Here is a 23,621-nt window from a genome sequence, read left to right on the forward strand (position 1 = left end):
TGATGTTTAAAAAAAAAATCAATTTGGCTGTATTTCATTCCACATAGAATTACAGTTTCCAAGCCTGAACGGACTTGGACAGATGAGGTATTAACACGAAAGCATACAGTCTGAATGCTATATGACAAATCCTGCTTGGGGGCGAAGGGGAGAGTGGGTTAACCCTTGACCACCCGTCATCGGAGCTGAGCCAGCCCTGAACACTCTTCCAGCTCCCTGGAAGTGCCTGTCCCTCCCTCTGGTCCATTCTGAACTCCTCCGTCCACACTCCAGGCTCTGAGCATGGCATCGCTCACGGTCTGGGGCATAGGCTACCAAACACGAGTGGGCACAGGGATTCTCTAATTAGCAAAGCTGAAGAAAAACCCCGAAATCTTTGTTTTACCAAGCGATTCTGATACAGACAGCCTTAAAGAACTCTTGCTTATAGGGGCAAGTGCAGACTAGCTAGGGCATGGTGTGAAATCGGGGAAGGGGCTGAGCGATCAGAAAGAAAGGTGAGGGGGACCTCCCTGACCTCAAGGCCTGGAACAGCCTCCCAGGAGGGGAGAAAGAAAAAGAAAGTACAAATGAGTACGAAGCCTGGAAATGAGGGTATTCACCTTCTCAAAAGCTCACGTCTTGTCCCTGGCAACAAAACCCAGTGGGAAAAGCTCCTGACACGCCAGAAAAGATACTCCCGAGGGCTCCTAAAACCTCTATGACTAAGCCCCAAGAATATCAATTAAGCAGCAGTAATTACATATCATCAGTTCCAGTGGGACCCTCAAAGGGAAAGCAGACTTGAAACTTCTTTGAGGACGAAATTAAACGGCTCCCAGAGGCTCTGCTACACACAGAAGTTGAGATTTATGGGGGCGGGTGGGCAGCAGTCCTGCCAAACCACCCTGGGACAAGGGCCGCTGCAGGGCTGGGATTGAGAACCCAGGTCAGGCAAGTAAGGTCTTCCCATTCCATGTCCAACTAGGAGGCCAGGAGTGGGGGATCCTCTGTCAAGACATGGGCCTCTTGCCCTGCACTGGGGCACGGGGCTGGCGATGAGGCCTGGATGGATTTGGAGGCTTATTCTCTGTGCTGGAGAGTCTCCCACTGCTGCCCCCAACCCACCCAGCTCCTTCTCTGTCCTGCTCTATGCTCCAGGGGACCCTTTCCCCTTTGAACCCCATCACCCTGGTTCCCTTGCCCTGTGGGTTCCTGTTGGGTTTGGCCAATGGGAGGCACGAGCAGATGGGAGACGGGTGGAGAGAGAGGTTGGGGTATTTCTTCCCGCTCTGGCCCGGCCTTCTTGCTCACAGACAAGAGCACTGTCTCCTCTCACTGCCCCTTCAAGCCAGGACTGAGAGGGGGTGCCGTACTACCCGCTGTGGATTTCCTCGACCTCACCCATACCTTTGAGAGAAATCCATTAAATCTCTTCAGTTAAACCAACTAAGGAAACTCGCTCTCCCGCTGGGGCCCTGACTGATCTATTTTCTCTCTCACCAAACATGTTCATAACACATACAATTGCCATTTCAAGTGAACATAAACCAAGAACAACAGTCCCCACCCCACTCCTTCTGCTGAAACACCGCGTAACGTTCATGCCACCAATAAACTGCGTGACCCCCACTCATGCAGCCAAGATGCGCAATGTCCCGTGACCACCTTCTGGGATGCAGGATTTCACACAGCTGTTCCACCCTGAGGGCCCCAGTGGGAACTCTCGGGGACCAGGACCCCCACCCCAGCCTCCTTGGCTTTGTAGAAAGTGGCCATCCTGGTCCCATCCAAAGAGCTGCCAGAATGAGGCCCAGTTAGGGAAGAACACCTGCCTGATTCGAGTCAGGGTTTGAGGCTTTTAATCAGCTCTAAGTGGGCCTCTGGCACCCTGAAATCGAATGCAAATGTCCGTCTGTCCACGTCAGCATTTTCCGGGTGGAGAAGCTATGGTTTTCATCAGTTTCTCAAGGGAAAGCATGCCTTCAGAAAGCTTTAAGAACCCCTCATTCTACCTTTGAAGACAGATCTTAGGGTTTCCCACAGAAAACAGTGAATAGTGAAGTGAAGAGAGCAGGGTCTGGGGCCCGGCTTCCTGGGTTCAAATCTGGTTTTGCTACTCACTGGCCATGTGACCTAGGAGAAATCCCTTTCCCCGTCCTGTGTTTCGGTTTGCTCTTCCGTGAAATGGGAACGACAATTTTTCCACACCTTATAGGGTTTCTGGAGGCTTACGTGATCTGATTTATGTAATGTACTTAGAAGACAGCCTGGAACATAAAACGAGATCTGCAAATTAGTGATTCTACACTCTGGTCCTTCCTGAATCCCAAACCCTGGCCCAGGCACCCAGGAAATGTGTCTCTCCCGGGTCTCTGAACTCAGCCTTATCTCTAAGATGCTCCCTGCCCGAACTGCTAACACTTCCTGCTCACCTTCCATGCCCAGTTCTGAGTGGTTTCTCTCCAAGACATCTACACACAGGCAAGGCAGAGGGGAAAATGCAGGGCTGTCCCTTTGCTCTTACCAAGCAGCTACTCCATTAAGATCTAGGCTCTGCCCTGCCCGTGGGCTTCCCACAAGCATGGGTCCAGCAATGTCCAAGGCCTTTGTTAGGAAAATAAAGGGGGGGGGCAGTAGAATGTGTAAGGTTTGCTTAGAGACCCGGGCCTGGAGAAGAAAATTCACTCTCCTGTCATTGGCAGGAGAGCTAAAGCGGAAGGACCCCTTGGGCGAGGAGGCTGCTTAGTGAGGGTGGGGAGGAGAGGAGAGTCCTTGACCCTCTCAACCCCTGCTCAGACACACTGACTACCGGGCTAGGAGGTACAAAGCAAGGCAGCCAGGAAAGAGGCTTTCTCTGTTGCTTCTAGATTTCTAAAGTCTGGACCCCTCCTTCCTCACAACCCACCAGCAACTCCCTGCAAATACCACAGCTGGAGGGCACTGGGGCCCCGAGCTAGGGGTAGCTAGGTCCTGGGTTTAGGAGCCCCCAACTGGCCAGAGTTCTGTTGCTTCTTATTTACTACAGGAGGCTACCTAGAATAGCCCCTCAGAGAGTGCATTTCCCTACTGCTAAGACAGAGCAAAGCATTCCTTCTCCAGGGGAAGGACAGAAGGAAATGTGCGTGAAGCTTGACCCGGAACGTCTCTGCTGCTGAGCTTATCTTCAGGACTGAAAATAACCCTCACATAGCCCTAAAGGCAGCCAGGTGCTCAGTGTTTCCCACATTTTGTCTCATTTAATCTTCATAACAACTTTATGAAGCACTACTGTTATCCCCATGTTACAGATAAATGAACTAAGATAAGGCTCAGAGAGCTGGAGTGACTTGCCCAAGGTCATACAGCTGGTGGGTGGTAGAAACAGGATTCGAACCCAGGCTGTCTGGCCTGGTTCCAAATCAGGAAGGAGTTGATGTAGTCACTAACCAATCAGAGGTCAATACTGTGAATGAGGCTTGGACTATGTCCTATCCAGTCTTTACTCCTGTTGTTTTCCTACCTGCAGCTGAACCTCTGAACTTCTTCAATGCTTGCTCTCTCTTTCACCTTGCTGACTCTTCCTATGGGTTGGGGAGGCTCTAGGTCACGGCACAGGTGAGTGCCCCTGACCTATTCCTCTGCTCACTCCCCACCCACACTTCCAATCCCTACAGACCATACGCGCGCACACACACACACACTCCTGGCCCCTCCTATGATTTCCATAAAGATTTATTGATTAACAAGTTGACCTAGAACCTGAAGACTTTGGAGCTGGAAGGAATCAAATCCTCTCAAGCAATGAGAACAGAGAGGCAGAGAAGCGGGGTGGGGGGCATGCTCTGACACAGGTCACAGCTAAGTAGGAAAAGGGCTGTGGTGGGAGCCCAGGTCAGGTTAGCTCCAGCTCAGAGCAGTGCCCTGTTCTCCCAGAAACCTGGCACCCTGTCAGGTTTCTCTCAGGTCTTCCTTCCATCAAATCCTGCTCCTCCTTCTGCTTGGTATCGTGACTCCCTATCTTCAAAACACTTCCACATCCATGATCTCACTCAACCCCCCCAGTGACCCCATGGAGACGTTATTATTGTAATCCCCATTTTACAGATGAGAGAACAGAGCTCCAGGAGTCCAGAAGGACCTCCCAGAGGCACCCAGTTGTGGGGAGGGAGGACCAGGTCTCCCAGGAGTGATGGAGCCATCGAGTCAGTCCCATGGTGTTCACCGCAGTCCCCTGCCTCAGTAATGAGTGGGTGGCTCTGCAAGCCTGAACAATGTTCACGGCCCCAGATTTAAGCAGCTCTGGCCTTTTTACAAATTACAGCTGGAGGAAGCTCCGGAGACCTCCCCCCAGCTGCAAAGCCCCCAGGGGCTATGCCGCCTGGGACAGAAGGAGGCCAGAGCTGACAGACGGCTCTCCACCTCAAAGCTGCCCACCCTTCCCCAACTGGAGCTCCCCTGTAATTTTCATATATAATTGATGGCTCCTTAACTGGGGATTCTAAAAGCCCTGCTGCAGAGCCCAGCTCTGGCCCCTCATGAATCATGTTCAACAGGATTAAAATCAGAGGCCAGAAAGCTATCTGACTCAAATAGAAATTGGAAAAGGCAGCAAGCTGAGTGCTGGGAACAGGGGCCCCAGTAGGTTCCTGAGGCTGGAGAATGGCCTGAGATCTGGACACCAGGACGGAGGGCCCGGGTTTCAAGGAGGAGCACAGAGGACCTGGTTCAATGCGTACCATCTTGGGTCTGGAAAGTTCTCTGAGGTTCCCTATTGGAGGGTTCCAGGATTCTGTGGGCACCCTCTCTCCTTGGAAAGCGAGGAAAACTAAGCCGAGAGAGAGGAAGGAGCTGAACTAAAGCCAAGCAGAGTGAACCATGACTTCTGTGACCCGGTGCCTTCCAGACCATTTCCTGTTGCGTTAAGGCCTCTAGGTGAGGAAGGGCAGAGGTGAATGAGGAGACCGGAGACTCCAAAGGCCTTCCCCCTGCCCAGGCCTGGACAGAGAATTTTCTCTCTCTGGCCCCAGACATCAGCAGCAGCCAAGCTTATAATGAAAGGCTTCCTGACAAAAGGCTTAGTTCCTAATTAGCCATTGTTCCAGATAATCTGTTAAAAAGTCCCAGCTCCTGGGGGAATGGCCTTTTAACCAATGAGCCTAGCTGCCAAGTCGCTGGCAAAACAGTCTCCACCGGCCCGTGCCCCTGGGCGGCTGAGCCTTGGGTCCGGCTGCAGCCTGTGGGGGGAGCGACCCGAGCGAGCCCCGCCCTAAAGGCACTTGTCCTCCAGAGCACCCCAAAATGTCTATCGCTCCTGCCAAGTGGCATGAGGGTGTCTGAAGTGATACCACCCACGGTGTTTCCTCCCGATGAAGCTCGGGTTTCTCACTTTGGGGCTTCATCTATGGAGCCACTGTTGAGCGTTGTCTCTTGCCAGGCGCTTTACGAGAATTAGCTCCTTTACTCCTCACAGCAGGCTTGTGAGCGGGGCACTTGCCCAAGAGCCCCAGCCAGGAAGGTGGTGGCCCAGATTTGGACCCAGTCCCCTTGACTTTGGAGCCCACGCTCTCGATGGCTCAGCCACAACCATAAAGGGCACCTGGACGCTAACACTGAGGAGGAAAGGGATTTATCAGCCACCGAATGACCTGCACTAGAACCTTGGGGTTTACCAGAAAAGCAAACTCCTTTCTTCAGATGAAATCTTGGCCTCCTGTCAAATGTGTTAACAGAACTCACAGAACATCTCTGGTTGAGTGGGGGGAGGGGCGTCAGGAGACACACACAAGTTCACAGTTGGCCCCTGACGCACCACATCAAACCCGGGATCTAGAAAAGCCCCCTCCAACAGCAGCCTGGCCAGATGGGCAGACTCAGAAGACCGTATCACGCCCCAGTTCCACACTCTCTAGCTGAGTTGCTGGGCCAAGCGGGGACCCCTCTGTGCCTCTGCTTCCTCGTCTGGGGTGTGGTGAGGGCCAAGGGGGATCATGGGGCTCTGCTGACATAGAAACCACACCAGCCCTAGGAAATGTCGTCATCGGCCTCCCACAGAGGGAGCAACAAGACAAGGGGCAGAGCCTCCTCCCGGCTTTGTCTGACAGGATTGCGTAATAATATTGATAAGGGTTGAGCATAGCCAGGCACTGTGCTGAACGATTCTGTCCTAAAGTTCCCACCTCAGCCCGGTGAGCAGTCATCGGGATCCCATTTACTGAGGAAAGAAACCTAAAGCTCAGAGAGTTTAAGGGAAGTGACAGAGTCAAGATTTCAAGGGACACCGTGACGGGACCTGGCTGTGCCATAGCAGATTCTAAAGCCCTAACCCTAAGACTATGAGCAGGTGCCCGTGACCCATCTGGTCCCCAAAGGCAGGCCTCGGTCCCAGACTGTTTGCTCGTGCTGATGGTGAGGGAGGACCCCGAAAATCCAGTTGCGTGATAAGAGCAAAGGCCATGAGAGGCTGTCCACGGGCCCCGAGGCTCAAGTGGGACCTTTCCTTGAAGAGGCAGACTCCTCTCTGCAAAAACAGGAGAGTCCAGAAAGCCAACCCCACGCTTGCCTTGGCGCCACCAACTAGAGAGGCATGTCTCCTGCTTTGAGGTTTAGCAATAATAATGATCCGTTCATTACTTGAAATCTTTTGATAGAGGTCTGTGTCGTGTGACTGGGGTCGGGTCCTATGTTGGTCATCAGGGATCCCAAATTGGGCTCAGAGGATGGTGGCAGAGGGTCATTTCATTTCACGTTTAAGCCCTTGGCCACTGGACAAACTGGATCCCCACTGCCCTTGCCCACTACTGTCTCATCCCAGGAGCTCCATGAGACTGCAAATTGTCTTTCTGTTTCTGTCCTTCCGCCTGTAATCGGCTCTGCACACAGTGGCCAGAGCTGTCTTTCCAAAACATAAACGGGGCTCTGTCACTACTCTGCTCAAAACCCTCAAATAGCTTCCCATCACACTTAGAGCGGTGTTTGAAGTCCTACGTGGCCTATGAAGCCCTAGAGGATCTGTCCCTACAAACCTCTGCCCCCATATCACCCACTGTCTTCATTGTTCCCACCACTCAAATTATACAGGCCTTCTTTTTGTCCTTTGAGCGCAGTGAGCTTGTTCCCACCTCAGGGCCTTTGCACCTGCTGTACCCCCTGCCTGGAACATCCCCTCCCAGACTTATGCATGGCAACACTCAGGACTCAATTAGAGTCACCAGCCCCTCAGAAGGGACTCCATTGGCCCCCTAATGAAGGCAGTCCCCTCCTCCCTCGTCACTCTCTTTTATCTTTTTCATAGCACTTATCAAACTATACCTGAAATTATCCAATTTCTTTGCTGATTGCACTAAGCCTCTCCAGAGTAAGGACTCTGCCTGTCTTATTCTCCACTATGTGCCTGAATCGGTGGGCAACATATAGTAGGTGCTCACTAAATGATTGTTCACTGACTGCTGACTCTTTGGAAACTGTGATTAAATCGAAGACCTTGTACTCCCAGCAGGGTTCCCAATGGGGCACGGCCCTCCCTTCCTCAGCTCATCTTTCCCCTCCCTCCAACACAGCCTGGGCCTTAGCCAGACTGAGTCACTGCCGGCTCCTAGACACACAGGACGTTCCCACCACCAGGCCTCGCTCATGGCAAGCCCCGTTCCCGGAATGCCCTTTCTTCTCCCCACTATCCTTCAAGTCCCAGGTCTGGTGCCACCCCCCCCGGAAGCTCTCCCAGGCCTCCCGGACCTCTCCCTGCTGTTAAGTGCTGAGAATTCACGTCTAAACTACTTGGGTGGCTCCTGGTCTAGTTACCGTCTGGAGCTTGGGGCCTCTGAGAGGATCTGCTCCAACACTCTCACCAAGATGAAGAAAACAAGGCTTTTAGATTCTTCCATGTCTGTGTCTGGTCTCCCCAGCTCCGCATAAGGTCTCTGAGGGCAGGGACCTCGCTGCTACAGCTTTGTACCCTGGAGGATACCACAGTCCCTTACTCAAGTTACTTCCTGTCTCTTGGCCTCCCTGCTGCTATCTATAGAATGGGTTACCGGGGATAGAGCCTATCAACTGCCTGGTGTGGTGCCCAGCACCCAGAGCCCGTCGATGATACTATGAACAAGAGCTACCTCTTACCAACTGCCTGCCTGGTTCCTTCACCTTATGCTATGTTCTCTTTAATCCTTAGACAATCCAGCCGGGTAAGTATGGTTAGCTGTCCATTTTACAGGTGAGAAACCGAAGGCCCAAAGAGAACAACCATCTAGTACACGGTCACGCCGCTCTAAATACCGAGGTCCTGACACAAACCAGGAACTGCCCACGACACCACCCCTCCTCTGTGGTTCAGTAGGGAGAGAACCCTGGCTTCCTAGCCATGGCACCTGGAGCAAGTTCCGTCAGCTCTCTGAAGTCTGGAAATAATCTGTACCTGCCTGCAAAGCCATTATAAGGGTCGGGGACAAGTAGGAGACCTGATGCTGGGCACGCACCAGGCACATCCTAAAGGAGGTCTGCTGTTACACGGCAGATTTTCCAACCATCTTGGCTGATTCTTTGAGCACCTTAAACCATCAGAGTTATTGGGGCACAATCTTGGCTGCTGGGACAGGGGTGCCTGGGGGGCTGAGAGAGGGCCAAAAGTGGCTCAGTCGGAGAAAGGCATGTGCATGGCTATAGGATTTCCTCTAGAGGAACAGCATGAGGGTGGAAGTAGGCCAGCCTGGGGGCTCTGAATGTCTGGGTGCAAGGGGAGGGACAGAGCTAGGGAAGAAGGCAGGGGACATGGTGTGAGGTGGGAAAAGCCTGGAGTCCAACAGCTTGTCTTTTGTTCTATTGTCTATAATATATTATTTAAAATTATTTTGGGGGGCGCCTGGGTGGCTTAGTCAGTGAAGCGTCTGCCTTTGACTCAGGTCATGATCCCAGGGTCCTGGGATGGAACCCTGCATCGGGCTCCCTGCTCAGTGGGGTCTTCTTCTCCCTCTGCCCTTCCCCCTGCTTGTGTTCCCTCTCTCCCTGTCTTTCTCTCTGTCAAAAAATAAATAAAATCTTTAAAAAATAAAATAAAATAATTTTTTAAGTGAGTTTCCTCCATCTTAGGGGTGGACATTACATTTGAAAGCCCTAACTAGGAGACGTCACCTCAGATACACAATCTCCCGGGCACTGGAGAACCCTTTTCACAGACAGAGGTTAGCAAGGACTTCCCACCGCCAGCAGGAAGATGTGGAGAGACACACGTGTGGTTGAAGTGCCGTAGAAGCACTTAAGCACTTGCACAAACAAGGTGTGAGAGCCTGCAGAGACCTCATGCCTTGGGAGTGGGCCTGGGCTTCTGATACCCCGGGGCTGTCCTGTCAGCAGAAGTGGCCTGACCCTCCCCAGTGCTGGAATAGCATCTCTCATCGGCCGGCCTCCGATGAGCCTTTAAGGCGAGAAGCAGGCCCTGGGACCTCGCTGAGCTGATAAGGACACACAGGTCATTAGGGGCCACTTGCTAATATTAGATTAGAGCCTAACCTGACCATTAGACTACGTGAAATTGCCATTTTTTTTTTCAAATTTTCAAACGCAAATCCATATGGTTCAACTTAGCCGGCGAGTGCACGTGGCAGAAATCAGCCTGAGTTCTGCTTTCGTGGTCGTGTGGGCTCAGGGTCAAGGTTGTGTGGAAGCAGAGCTGCCCAAAAGGCCTGACAGCACTGGACAGCCATCCAGGCATAGGAGGCTTCAGAACAGATGTGAATCCCAATCCTGCGCCAATTCACAGCATGGCCATGGACAAGCTGCTTTAACTGTCCTGGCCTCAGTTTCCCATCAGTGACATAGACCCTTGCAGCTTCTTATAGGTGGCTGAGGGTTAGGGATGAGCCAGCAGAGCACCCACAGGGGCTCACTCGGGACCAGTTCCTCTCTTACAGCCAATTTTTGGGTAGTCCAAGCAGGAGGCGTTTGAACACGAGGCTAAGAAGCTGATGTTCACTGTCTCCCAGGCTTGGGAAACAGCTGAATTCCTGAGCGGTGATTTTGAGAGGCACTGGAACTAGGAAAAAGCCCTTTTCTGTTCAGGAGAAGGAGAAAACACACTGGCTGCCGGGGGTGAGCATGGGGGTGAACTTCAAGGCCAGAGCCAGGGAGGATGACTGGGGTCTGGAAGGGGGCAAGAGCCAGGCAGGACACCACTCAGAGATGCAGGGCGTTGTGGGCAGACTGAGAGGAGACAACCCGGGACAAAGCACCAGAGGGGCAGGGCATGGGGGTCCCCCACTGAGCCAGCATGCCATGCTGCAATGCTCTTTGGGCATAGCACAGTGACGAAGGTGTCCCTGGGTCCAGCATTTCCTAGAAGAGCCCCTCCTGAGGAAGGACCCTTCCCACACAAGGTTGACATGTTTCACTTCTCCTGGAAGCCCTCACTCCTTAAAGCCAATTGGGTCTTGGAGTCCTAGGCTGAGAAGGGGACTCGGGTTTGGCTTAGTCCACAGGGTCCCCAGGTACGGCTGTTCCCACTGTGACAGAGTGCCTAGGTGCTCCAGCTGGGCAATGGCACATTGCCGTGAGTACTTCGAGGTATTTTCACAACCGTAATTTTGGCTGGTCCTCCTAAGAAGGACTCACTCCGAGTCCCATTTTACAGATGAGTAAGCGGAGACTGAGAAGATAAAGACCTCACCCATGTCACATAGTTAATAAATCTCAGAAGCTGAGATGGGAATGCAGGGTTCTAGACGTCAAGCTCAGGGCCTCATCTGACAAGGCAAAGGACGGTTATTCATGAAGCCCTTAGAGAACAGATCGAGAAAAATGGGATGGATTATAACCAGATTATGTAGCTCCTTGGTGGCTGAACAGAGTATCTCAAAAACCAACTAGAGGAATGAGGTCAGTCTGGGAAAAGATCTCCAGTGGGGGACCACAACACTCTGTCCCGTGCAACCCTTTATCATTCTTGTGGACAGCGACCGCAGCTAACCTAGGACTAGGAGGCAGAACCAAGATGCCAAAAGCACGATCATAATTCAACATGATCTTCACAGCCAGACAACAGACTGAATCTACCAAATGACAAGTCTACTAAATAACAAAGATAAATACAAAATCTCCCATTGAGGGTCAAAAATCCAATCGCGAAGTTTGAGCTGGGAGAATCCTGTTTGGACAAGTAAGTGGGTGGTGCAGGACACCCCTCTGGGGAAAACATTGACGCCTGGACCCAGGGTCCAGGGGGTGTGATCCGACTGGTAAAGGGACAAGAGACAGTGATAGAGAGAGAGGAAGTACTGATAGAAATAATCACTTTCTAAATCTGCCCCAAACTGGGGGCACCTGGGTGGCTCAGTCGGTTAAGGGTCTACCTTCGCCTCAGGTCATGATCCCAGGGTCCTGGCATCAAGCCCCGCGGTGGGCTCCCTGCCCAGCGGGGACCCTGCTTCTCCCACTCCCTCTGTCCCCCGCCACCGCCCCCACATGTGCCCCCCCCTCTCAAATAAATAAAATCTTTTAAATAAATAAATAAATAAATCTGCCCAAAAGTGGACCAATAGGGCTGTGTGAGCTGTCCTCAGATATTGAGAGAAAGAACATGCAGAAGAGAAAATCAACTTCCTCTGTGCATCTAAGGAGGTTTGAATTTGGGATGAATGGAATTTTGCCCCTTATATATAACTATTTTGGATCTTAAATATCATTGTTCCAGAAGTTGCTCTCACATTTAACTTCTCTCTGTTTCAATTTCCTCCTCTGGGAAATGGGGCCAATAAATATAATAATAGTAGTAATAATACCTTCTGAATGGGGTGGTTGTGAGCATTAAATTATTTACTATATGTAAATACTTGGAACCTGTGCCCAGCAGATCACTGTTACAGAAATGTCTGCTATTAGCATTCTTTTCTTTTTTAAAAGATTTTATTTATTTGAGAGAGAGAGAACATGAGCAGGGGGAGGAGCTGAGGATGAGGGAGAAGCAGACTTCCTGCTGAGTGCGGGCCGAACAGGGGTTTAACCCACGGCTCAACCCCAGGACCCTGAGATCATGACCTGAGCCAAAGTCTGACGCTTCAAGTCAGACGCCTCTGCTATTAGTATTCTCTATTGCTGTTATTGTCATTATTGGTCTCTTCCTGAATCCAAAGGGAGTTCCTCTGGTTGTAAACAGTGTCTGGTCCCCCTTTGCATCCCCAGCATTCTATGGTGGCACACAGTAGGTATCCACACATTCTTGTTGACATCTAGAGATGAACTGTCATTCCCAGTGGGTGTTAAATGTTCTAGGAACCGAGGCTGCTCAAAAATAGTGCTCTGGCAGGGATGTGTGGGGCCAATCCCCGGCAGGCAGCGTGAGTCCAGCAGGGGACACCCTAAGATTCTGTAATACCCATCTCCTCGTTTCCAAGGCCCCCCCGCCCCTGGCCAGGACAGCTGTCTGGCAAGGGAGGGGCAGGGATCACCTGCCCACACATTTTTCAAATGGGGAATGGAGAGGCGCTCCCTATTACATCCCTCCTCCCAGTGAAAAGGTTCCTGGGACCCTTCCTACCTGGTCATCCTGCCTTCCCTGGGACACGCAGAAGGCCCTGACGAACCTTGATGCAAATAGTGCTCGATTTCCTGGGCTAAAATTATATCTTGAGTCAATTTTCATAAAACGCATTGACAGATTTAGGTGCTGGAAGATGGAGCTTTCTCAGAAGGCATTTAAAATGACCCAAACAGTTAAAATCAGCTGAAACCCGGCAGCCAGGGGCTGAGAGAACAGCTTTCATCCTTCTGTCGCCTTGCGCAAACCCCGGGGTCTGGACCTTGCCTTCAGAAACTGCTGTGCCTGCACTTGACTCCTCCTGGTCACAGGATAATTACCTCTCGGCCAAGGTTCTGCTAACAGACGTTTTGCAAGGAACTAACAGGTGGGAGCCCGTTCCTGTTTACGAGCAAAAGCAGTCTTCCATCCCAGGGACAGTTCCAGAGATGGATCTGGATTTTTTGCTTTAAATTTTCCATTCCTGATACAGTCCTCTGTGGGTCATAGAGAGCATCAGGCAAAGAAATAGGGTCCCGGTATATCTGAGTGCATCTTCTCTTCTCCAGAAATAGCTTGAAACCTGAGCTCTGCCACTATCACCCCTGAAGGCTGCGCATGGTGTTGACTGTCCATGGGGCAGCCTCTCTGATCTCTAGGGACCCTCCTGCTCTGACATCCTGACCCCACAGCCCCAGCTGCCCTCAGCCTGACAGCCGTGAGCTCCCTTAGTGGCCTCTTCCTCTATTTTGCCCCACCTCACTCATCTGCTCGCTGTCCATCCTGGACTGTCTCGCTTTGCCCCTCTGGATCCACTGCCTTGTCCACCCTGCCCTGTGCCCGGAAGGCAGACCTGAGTGGACGGCATCAACAATCCCCCATACTAGGGCTTCCGGTGGGGTTATACCAGGGGGAGGCACCGGCAGGAGAGCAGAGGGTGGAGAGAGAGTGATGTTGCCCGGGCTCCTCTTGGGAAGTCCCCCTGGGGTTCCAGGAACCTCGGCCTCCCCTGACTTGCTCAGGCTGGGAGTAGCAATGGCTTTCTACTGTTGCCAGCCTGGTGATTCATCACCCCTCACTGGTTTCCCTAAACCCCGAGCGCTCCTTTATAAATAGCCCCTTATTACTTCACCCAGCCACCCAGGCGCTGGACCAGCCTGCCCATGTTGGTCTCCCTCTGTGCCTTCGCTTCTGCCACCAACTGTGCTGCTGGGCCCTCGTGCCATGTCCCCCAGCTCCACTGAAACCCAGCTCCTCCAAGCGGATGCTCCCACTGCACTGGGGTCCTGCTGCCCTGCTTCCACCACCGGAGGCCGGTCCTGGCCCGACAAGGTAGAGCTAGACGATCCCTGAAGTTCCTCCTGACCCCCATTCTCCTCTGCTCCACAGCATGCACCCCTTGGCCAGATGCCTTGTGTTTGGTCACATTTGATTTGTAAAAGTCCAACGAGCTATCAAAGTGCTTTGGCTAAACATGGCGTGCTGGCTGGAACTTTCTCTCCTCTGAACTGCCCTCTTATTCTCACGGATACTTCTCTGCTCCCCGTTTCCTCTGTTAGGATTATTCACACAGGTGATTCTCCCCTTCTAGGCGGCAAAATCTGAGTCCAGCTCATGATTTTGGTGAAGCTCTGCTCTTTTGACTCTCTCCCTCTTTCCCCACCGCACCTGGTATGTTGCCTGGGACACATAAATTTTTACTGTTGCAAATACTGACCAGTTGGGGGAGTGACCGGAGGCCCTGCACATTCTGGATGATGCTATGCAATGGGATTTACCAAGCAATGACTACACACCAGCCACCTTACATCCATCACCTTGTTTTGCCCTCCCCATAGGCCTACCAGGGAGGTGTTATCCCCATATTATATATGTGGAAACTGAGGCACAGTGAGGGTAAGCAACTTGCTCCAGATTCCACCTCCAGAAAGGGCTAGCCAGCAGCGAGGTCTCCGGCCTTTTGTTTGCTCCGCCCTGAGGGTGCGGGTGGAAATGATGCCACGTAGACAATCAGGGACCCTGACCCAAATGGAGACAAGTCGCAATTACTGAATGTCATTAATGGCTAGTAAGCAGTGCCCTTCTGAAGAGGCCCTTCCAGACTTTCCTGAATGAATCACTACATTAGCACGCTGCTGCTTTCTATGAAGCTTGGCCAAAAGGCCTCAAAAGTAATTAGTTCACTTAAGTAGGCTAAATGTTTCTCCAGCAATCTGGTTTCCACTTTAATTGGCTTAGAGTCTTAGGGTGAAAAAAGTAAACTTTAGCCCGGCCCCTGGGGAAATATTTCCCATACATTTTATGGGTAAAATTCAGCCCCTTCGGCCACTTGCTCCTGCCATGCCTGGGGGTAAGGGGTGGGGAGCAGGGAAAGTGACGCTCTGGCCAAGCCACCAACAAGGAAGAGGAGGTTTGTTAATAAAGTCTGAGTTACTGAAGCTTTACTGGCTATTCTCATTCTTGTTGTGTCATCTGGGAGGGACTCCCCAGGCTCTTGGCAGAGCTTGGAAGCCAGGCTAAAGAGCTGGGACTTGATTCAAAGCAGAGAGGAGTCACTGAAGGTTTCCAGGCAAGGGAATCACCTAACTGAATGCTCATGTTGGTCAGAAACCAAGGGAAGGCTGGTGTAGATAAGACATGGTGCTAGCTGCTATATCCAGGCTTAGGTCTTTTTTGTTGGGCCTGGACTCCCTTTGTCTCCCCCCTGAGACTGAGGCTCCCTGAGGCAGGGTTGTCTCTCCCCTCAGACTGGGGCTCCCCGAGGCCAGGGCATATCTCTCCCTCAGACTGGCTTACAGAGGGCAGGAACTTTCCCCTCCACCATGTTTCTTCCTGCAATAGCAGGGAAAAAACTCCATGCTCTTCACGCCTTACTATCCTTCCCAGGGGCTTAGGTGCTGCACTTCAAAACACATCAGGTGGGATGTCTCCAGAGTCAGACAAACAGACAGACAATGAGGGACAGACAATGTTTCCGGGGTGGGGAAGGGGCCACCTACCTCCCGCCACTGCTTGTTCTCCATCCCTTGAGTATACATGACACATACTGTGGGGAGAGGAGAAAAACAGGGTTAAGACCCCGGGCCAAGAGGAAGGTGGGGGCCCCAGATGGGGAGGGTTCTGGACGGGGAGGCACCTCAGGAGACTCTGGCCTGGGTAGCACTGTTGGGTCTAGCTAGAACTTAGGCATGTCTGGGAGAGGCACCCTCATGGAGGGGGTCAGGGGCTGTTCGCATCTAGGCCAGAACATGATGGAGGGCTTGTGGAGGACTGAGTTGCAGAGATGTGGAAGGAGAGAACATCTGAAACCCGAATCAGTCATCCTTTTAGAGCCCAAGGCAGCCTCATGAGGCCTATTACTATCATCAGCCCCACTCCACAGATGGGCAAACTGAGGCTCAGAGGAGGCCAATGACCTGTCAACCTGAGAGTTGAATGGCATTGCTCAGGGCTAGATCCCTGGACTCGAAAATCAGTGCTCGTCCCCCCAGACCACAGCCAGTTGGGGCTGGCTCTGAAACATACTGGTTTCCCTGGGACTGAGAACTTCTGGCCCCAGACACCCTGAACCCCTGTGAACCCCCTCGGTTGGGTTGAGTCTTCACAAGTTCCTGCGGCCTGGGAAGGGTCAGACCCGCAGTTCTCCTTCTCCGGACAGTATCAGTAAAACAGTCAGCAGCCTGGATGCACCCGGCACAGGGCCCGGCACGGGGCCCGGCACAGCGTTAGCGCTCAGGGGAAGGGCTCCCGCGTGTCACCGCAATCCGTCTCAGTGTCGTTGCTGTTGTTGTTACTGTTGTCAATGTCAGAGCAGGACTTACGTGGGTCGGACTTGGAAAACATGTCTTTGTCCAAAAGGTTCCTGAAAGAGGGGGAGAGAGGAAGAGTCAGCACAGGCAGAGGAAAGGAGGGTCTCAGCGGAGTCAGGCCCGGGGTGAGACTCAGGCCTGGCCGCAGGCAAAACAGGAAGAGGAGGCTCGTTCGGCCACATCTACTGGGTGCTCATTAAAGCCGGCACAGGGCAGGCCCTGGAGGCCCCTCAGCCCTGCTTCCTGAGGGGTGCGGCTGCCCACCTCCCACCCCCACCAGCGCCATGCGCGCTGGGTACCCCGCATCCCGCAGGACCTCACTCTCGAGCCAAATCTCCATCTGCCCAATGGCCTAGCCTGTTCTAGAAATTCTCCTCTTTTACCACATCTCTACCTCTCAAAAAAAAAAAAAAAAAAAGGTAAAATCAAGCAAACAAGCCTTAGCCACCTCGTGTCCCATTCCCTGAGGGCTCTAGGTAGAGCCAGTTTATTGGCTCTCTCATCTATGCTGATAGATGAACCAAGGACACCCCCACGGGATGCAGACTGATTTTGAACAGGGTCCTTCTGTGGTCAAGGCCAGAAGCTAACACGTGGCCCTGATAATCAGACTTGAAGGCAAGGCAGCAGGATGATGGACACATTGGGGGACTGAGAGGTGTTGAACAGGGGGCGAGCCGCTCTTGCCCTGCTTCCGTGTGATCGCGGCTCCCGCTCTTGAACCCCAGTGATGGGTCAGGCCTGGAGCTAAGTGTTCTGCAGATACTAGCTCCCGATTCTCACAGATCCCCACCCTCTGTTCCACTCTCTTCATTCAGGGGCCTCTTCCCCAAAGGCAGCCACCCCCAGCTAGCCCTCCAGGACCCCGAGACACACACCCCCTCTGCTGGTCTCCACCACTCCTGCACCAGACCTGCTCCGGCCTGCTGTCACTTTGGAAACCATCTGATAAACCTCCCAGCCCACTGCAGGGAGCAGCAGATGAAATGACAGGCAAGACGGCTCTGAAGGGGGCGGGAGAGTGGGGGGAAGAGGTAAGATACCATTTTTATATATGTTCATCCACACCAAAGTGGGCTGACCAATACCTGGCTTGACCCCCTCCTGCAGTGTGCTAGGTTTGGGGGCAGAAGTGTCTGTCTTGATTTCAGTAAAGGACAAAATGCCTTCACACCAAAGAGGAGCCTCTACTATGGTGGAACCTGAGGCACAGAGAGGAGCTGGAAGTAATAAAGAAGGTTGGAGGGGGGGCGGTGCGGCAGAGAGGACTTTATTAAAGAGAGTGCCGGGGTTTATCTTTGAATTCTATAATGAAATTCTGTAATTGCGCAAAACCTTAGAACACTCAAGCTGGACGAGACCTCCGAGGTCACCTTTTCCAATTCCTTTACAAATCAGGAATATGAGACTCGGGGCACCTGGGTGGCTCAGTTGGTTAAGCATCTGCCTTCAGCTCAGGTCATGATCCTGGGGTCCTGGGATTGAGCTCCATGTTGGGCTCCCTGCTCAGCGGGAAGCCTGCTTCTCTCTCTGCCTTCCCCTCCCCCTGCTTGTCCTCTCTCTCTCTCTCTCTCTCTGACAAATAAATAAGGTAAATTAAATTAAATATATTAAAAATAAAAGGAATATGAGACTCAGGAGAGGGCCTCTGACTTCTCCAAGGTCTGGGTCTGGAACTCAGGTTTTGTCATGTTTAGGCTAGTGAGACCCTGGATTTCAGCCTCTGTGTGTGTATGTGTGTGTGGGGGGGGGGGGAACAGAGGAGGAGAGACAGAGAGACGGAGGGAGGGAGAGATGGGGTCTTATCTTCAAAGAGAAGCAGGCAGGGCTTTCCTTGGCTCTGCCCACCCTCCCAGCTGGGCGAGAGGCACACACGTGGACTGAGAAATGGAACCAGCCACGTAGCTTCAGTGGCTCCCTGCCCAGTGACCTCAGGACTCTTACTGAGTCCTGGGGCTTGGGTCAGCCTGCCATAGCACCTGAGGACGACAAAAACTCCGGTCCCTCCTCCCTGCTGAGATTATCCTCATCATCCTCCCAGACCCATTCCTATCTATCCTCCTCGATTCTGCCTTCCCTGAACAGGCCCTGATCAACAACCATTTCTTCTCCCCTCCCCTGAGCTCTCTTTGGCCTGTAGTGTGCAACCCTCTGACTTGTAGGACCCCACGTCCCTACTCAGCACACGCTGGGCTGCAAAATGAGGGGGGCATCGATCTCTCACACCGACCAGCTGCTCCTCCATGCTAGGGACGCCACCTCTGCTGCAGGCCAGCCCGGCACACGACTCAGAGCCGGGGGGCTGGCAGATTGGATGGATGAAGGAAGACCAAAAGGAATGGCCCTATGGCTGAGTGAGGCTGTCTCTCCACCAGCATGGTGTCTGATCATGGTCAGGGCCGGCCGCTATACAGCCTGATGGCTAAGTGCCTGGCCAAATGCCTTGGCTTCCTCGTGCCTCAGTTTCCCCATCTGTAAAGTAGGGCTAACACAGTTTCTCCATCAGGACTGCCCTGGAGCACTTGGGCATAGTGAGGCTGGTCAGAGGGTCATCACTGGCCCGGTGCTGAGCAGAGCAGTCACCCTCCTGGTGGGTGCTCAGGTTCACTTGGTGAGAAAGGACACACAGGATGGCAAACACAAACCACTTCCCCTTGCCTGTCCAAGGAAGCCCACCCCCTAACGCATACGCCCCCAGCACCCCATTGGGAGTCTGTGTTGAATCTCCCCACTGGCTGACAGCAGCCCTGCTCACCCCAGCCTCAGGTTCCTCCTTGGCCTCCTGTCTTTTCCCCCACGCAGCTTTGAGGCCCTTCTGCCCCTTTGCCTAAGTCCCTGCACCCTACACCCTCTCTGGTCCCTTATTTCACACTTGCCCCTCTCTGTGCCTCACCCCAAGTGCCTGTCCTAACTGAAGCCCCAGGGCCCACTGAGCTACTCTCATAGCCTTGAGAGGATGCCTCCCCCCCATGAGCAATGGGCCTCTCACTTCCTGAGACGCGCCCCTGTCCTGCCTTGTAGAAAGGCAGATTCTTGGGCCCCACGCCCAGGGCCCAGTTTTGCAGTTCTGGACGAGGCCCTGGAAGTCATGTTTCAACTAACTTCTCCTCCATACACACCCACCTACACACTCACCCACACCCACCCACACATCATGTTTCTGATGGCAGCCATCTTGACGGCCTCAGTTTCCCCCACTGCAACAATGTACATCCGCGCAGCACTTGAAAGCTCCTCCGTGACCCTCACCCCGATGCGCTGAGGACTCCAGGGCTGAGAGACAGTGAGTGACCTGCCCACAGGCACACAGCCAGTAAGAAGCCAACGGGGAGGAAACCAGGTCTTCTGCCCCGAAGCAGGGCCCCAACCACAGGGCACAGACACACCAAACCATAAGTGCTTTTTCTCCACTTTCTGTCTTTGGAGAGCTCAAAGAGAAATTTTCCAACAGGCAAATGTATTTTTTCCCCAAAAGAGCATAAAACCCTTCAGCTGTCCGCACAGCAGCCTGGAGCTTAGCTTCTTTTGTTCCTTAAATCAAGGCCAGGGAACAGAGCTCAGGGCCCCTTTCCTCCCTGCTTTCCCCCGAGGAATCATTTTCAGTTCAGTGGCAGCGAGAAAACAACCACGCACTGGGTGGTGAGGTCAGAAGTCTCCAGGGCCCCAGCAAAGGGAGAAAGCACTGGAAAGGTTACAATAAGACCTCTTTGCTGGTGCTGAAGGGGGGAGCCTGAGGGTCCCACCCTCCCATCTGGGAGGCTTAAAAGAGTAGGGAGTAGAGGCTGGGACTCTCCAGTCAGAGACAGGAGGAGATATGGCCCTGCCCTCAGGGAGCCCCAGTCTGAGGGGAGACACAGCCCTGCCCTCAGGGAACTCCAGTCTGAGGGGAGATACAACCCTGCCCTCAGGGAGCCCCAGTCTGAGGGGAGACACAGCTCTGCCCTCAGGGAGCCCCAGTCTGAGGGGAGACACAGCCCTGCCCTCAGAGAGCCCCAGTCTGAGGGGAGACACAGCCCTGCCCTCAGGGAGCCCCAGTCTGAGGGGGAGACACAGCCCTGCCCTCAGGGAGCCCCAGTCTGAAGGGGGACACAGCCCTGCCCTCAGGGAACTCCAGTCTGAGGGGAGATACAACCCTGCCCTCAGGGAGCCCCAGTCTGAGAGGAGACACAGCTCTGCCCTCAGGGAGCCCCAGTCTGAGGGGAGACACAGCCCTGCCCTCAGGGAGCCCCAGTCTGAGGGGGAGACACAGCCCCGCCCTCAGGGAGCCCCAGTCTGAAGGGGGACACAGCCCCGCCCTCAGGGACCCCAGTCTGAAGGGGGACACAGCCCCGCCCTCAGGGAGCCCCAGTCTGAGGGGAGACACAGCCCTGCCCTCAGGGAGCCCCAGTCTGAGGGGAGACACAGCCCTGCCCTCAGGGAGCCCCAGTCTGAGGGGAGACACAGCCCTGCCCTCAGGGAGCCCCAGTCTGAGGGGGAGACATAGTCCTGCCCTCAGGGAACCCCAGTCTGAGGGGAGACACAGCCCCACCCTCAGGGATGCCCTCAGGGAGCCCCAGTCTGAGGGGAGACACAGCCCCGCCCTCAGGGAGCCCCAGTCTGAGGGGAGACACAGCCCCGCCCTCAGGGAGCCCCAGTCTGAGGGGAGACACAGCCCCGCCCTCAGGGAGCCCCAGTCTGAGGGGAGACACAGCCCCGCCCTCAGGGAGCCCCAGTCTGAGGGGAGACATGGCCCTGCCCCAGAGAGCCCCAGTCTGAAGAGGGACACAGCCCTGCCCTCAGGGAGCCCCAGTCTGAGGGGAGACACGGCCCTGCCTCAGGGATCCCCAGTCTGAAGAGGGACACAGCCCTGCCCTCAGGGAGCCCCAGTCTGAGGGGAGACACAGCCCCGCCCTCAGGGAGCCCCAGTCTGAGGGGAGACATGGCCCTGCCCCAGAGAGCCCCAGTCTGAAGAGGGACACAGCCCTGCCCTCAGGGAGCCCCAGTCTGAGGGGAGACACGGCCCTGCCTCAGGGATCCCCAGTCTGAAGAGGGACACAGCCCTGCCCTCAGGGAGCCCCAGTCTGAGGGGAGACACAGCCCCGCCCTCAGGGAGCCCCAGTCTGAGGGGAGACATGGCCCTGCCCCAGAGAGCCCCAGTCTGAAGAGGGACACAGCCCTGCCCTCAGGGAGCCCCAGTCTGAGGGGAGACACGGCCCTGCCTCAGGGATCCCCAGTCTGAAGAGGGACACAGCCCTGCCCTCAGGGAGCCCCAGTCTGAGGGGAGACACAGCCCCGCCCTCAGGGAGCCCCAGTCTGAGGGGGAGACACAACCCTGCCCCAGAGAGCCCCAGTCTGAGGGGGAGACACAGCCCTGCCCTCGGGGAGCCTCAGTCTGAGGGGGAGACACAGCCCTGCCTCAGGGAGCCCCAGTCTGAAGAGGGACACAGCCCTGCCCTCAGGGAGCCCCAGTCTGAGGGGGAGACACAACCCTGCCCCAGAGAGCCCCAGTCTGAGGGGGAGACACAGCCCTGCCTCAGGGACCCCAGTCTGAGGGGGAGACAGCCCCGCCCTCAGGGAGCCCCAGTCTGAAGGGGGACACAGCTCCACTCTCAGGGAGCCCCAATCTGAGGGGGGACACAGCCCCGCCCTCAGGGACCCCAGTCTGAGGGGAGACACAGCCCTGCCTCAGGGAGCCCCAGTCTGAGGGGGAGACATAGTCCTGCCCTCAGGGAGCCCCAGTCTGAGGGGAGACACAGCCCTGCCCTCAGGGACCCCAGTCTGAAGGGGGACACAGCTCCGCTCTCAGGGAGCCCCAATCTGAGGGGGGACACAGCCCTGCCCTCAGGGAGCCCCAGTCTGAGGGGGAGACACAGCCCTGCCCTCGGGGAGCCTCAGTCTGAGGGGGGAGACACAGCCCTGCCTCAGGGACCCCAGTCTGAGGGGGAGACAGCCCCGCCCTCAGGGAGCCCCAGTCTGAAGGGGGACACAGCTCCACTCTCAGGGAGCCCCAATCTGAGGGGGGACACAGCCCCGCCCTCAGGGACCCCAGTCTGAGGGGAGACACAGCCCTGCCTCAGGGAGCCCCAGTCTGAGGGGGAGACATAGTCCTGCCCTCAGGGAGCCCCAGTCTGAGGGGAGACACAGCCCTGCCCTCAGGGACCCCAGTCTGAAGGGGGACACAGCTCCGCTCTCAGGGAGCCCCAATCTGAGGGGGGACACAGCCCTGCCCTCAGGGACCCCAGTCTGAGGGGAGACACAGCCCTGCCCTCAGGGAGCCCCAGTCTGAGGGGGGAGACACAGCCCTGCCCTCAGGGAGCCCCAGTCTGAGGGGAGACACAGCTCTGCCCTCAGGGAGCCCCAGTCTGAGGCCAAGACACAGCCCCGCCCTCAGGGAGCCCCAGTCTGAGGCCAAGACACATTCACTCTTGAGCGGAGTTGCTGGGTACCCCGACCATCACACATCCCTGGTTGTCTCTAAGCAAAGCCCATGAATGCTGCATGGCTGCTCTGAGCGAAGAGCTGTAGCTACAGCACAGCAGGAAACATTAAGAGCACTCACCCTCAGCTTTCCCTGGACCAGGGCTCCCCATGGACCCCCTGGAACTGTAAGCAAAATGTGGCATATTGGTACAGTTGGATGCATTCTTTTTGGAGAGCTGTCATCAGATTCCCAAAGAGGCTCCTGAGGCTAAAAAGTTCAGAAAAGATGGTTCATCTTCTTCCCAATGTCCCTCCTAAGCATCCCTTCACCGTCTGACAAAAGGTGGGGGGCACTGAGAGCGGGTTTGGAGCCTCAGTGCTCAGCCCAAACCTCAGCTCTGCCCTTTAATAGGTAAATGTCCTCACTTAACCTCTCTGTGCCTCAGCATCCCCATCTATAAAGTGGGGATAATCATAGCCCCTCTCTCCTAGGGGTTTTCTGAGAATTTATAGAGTTCATATGGGCAAAACAAATGAGTGTCTAGCATGTAGTAAGTTGCAATCCAGTGCCGGGCATTCAGTAAGTGCTCACTAATGGCCTGTGGAGAATGATGCCCCATGTTCTCCCCTCCCCGCCCCCTAAATGAGCTGGAGCAAGACCTCAAGCACCTGCACGCCCACCACTGCCCAATATGGCTGTCCGGCTTCCTTAAGGGGAGCAGACGGGGGACAGGTGAGCCACCATCCGGCAGAAACAGGTTATCTCAAGTAGGCCCCCAGAGATCCCTGGACCCCAAGAGCCTGTCAGCAACACCCCGTCTCTCCACAGAGCAGTTCAACCTCAAACATCTGGCCAACACTCCAGGCAGGCAAAGAGCGTGGGAGCAGGAGGACGGTAATCACAGATACAGTCTGCCCCAAGTCTTTTGTGGGGTACTTAATCTGTGACACCC

The 23,621-nt window shown here is 54.5% G+C and overlaps 1 protein-coding gene across 2 annotated transcripts in view; it reads right to left on the reverse strand.

Annotated features, from left to right (window-relative positions):
* The window catches only part of CPNE5 (copine 5), a 91,820-nt gene that overhangs the window by 58,553 nt on the left and 9,646 nt on the right, over positions 1-23,621 (reverse strand). For both annotated transcript variants that reach the window (XM_064597538.1, XM_064597540.1), the window contains exons 2-3: positions 16,282-16,322; positions 15,460-15,506 (exon numbers count right to left, since the gene is read on the reverse strand). In XM_064597538.1, coding sequence (XP_064453608.1) covers positions 15,460-15,506; positions 16,282-16,322 — 88 coding nt within the window. The remainder of the gene's footprint in view (positions 1-15,459; positions 15,507-16,281; positions 16,323-23,621) is intronic.

This window comes from Mirounga angustirostris, unplaced genomic scaffold (assembly GCF_029215605.1).
Source record: "Mirounga angustirostris isolate CCGP_5_RB_7025 unplaced genomic scaffold, mMirAng1.0.hap1 SCAF_8, whole genome shotgun sequence".
Lineage (NCBI taxonomy): Eukaryota > Metazoa > Chordata > Mammalia > Carnivora > Phocidae > Mirounga > Mirounga angustirostris.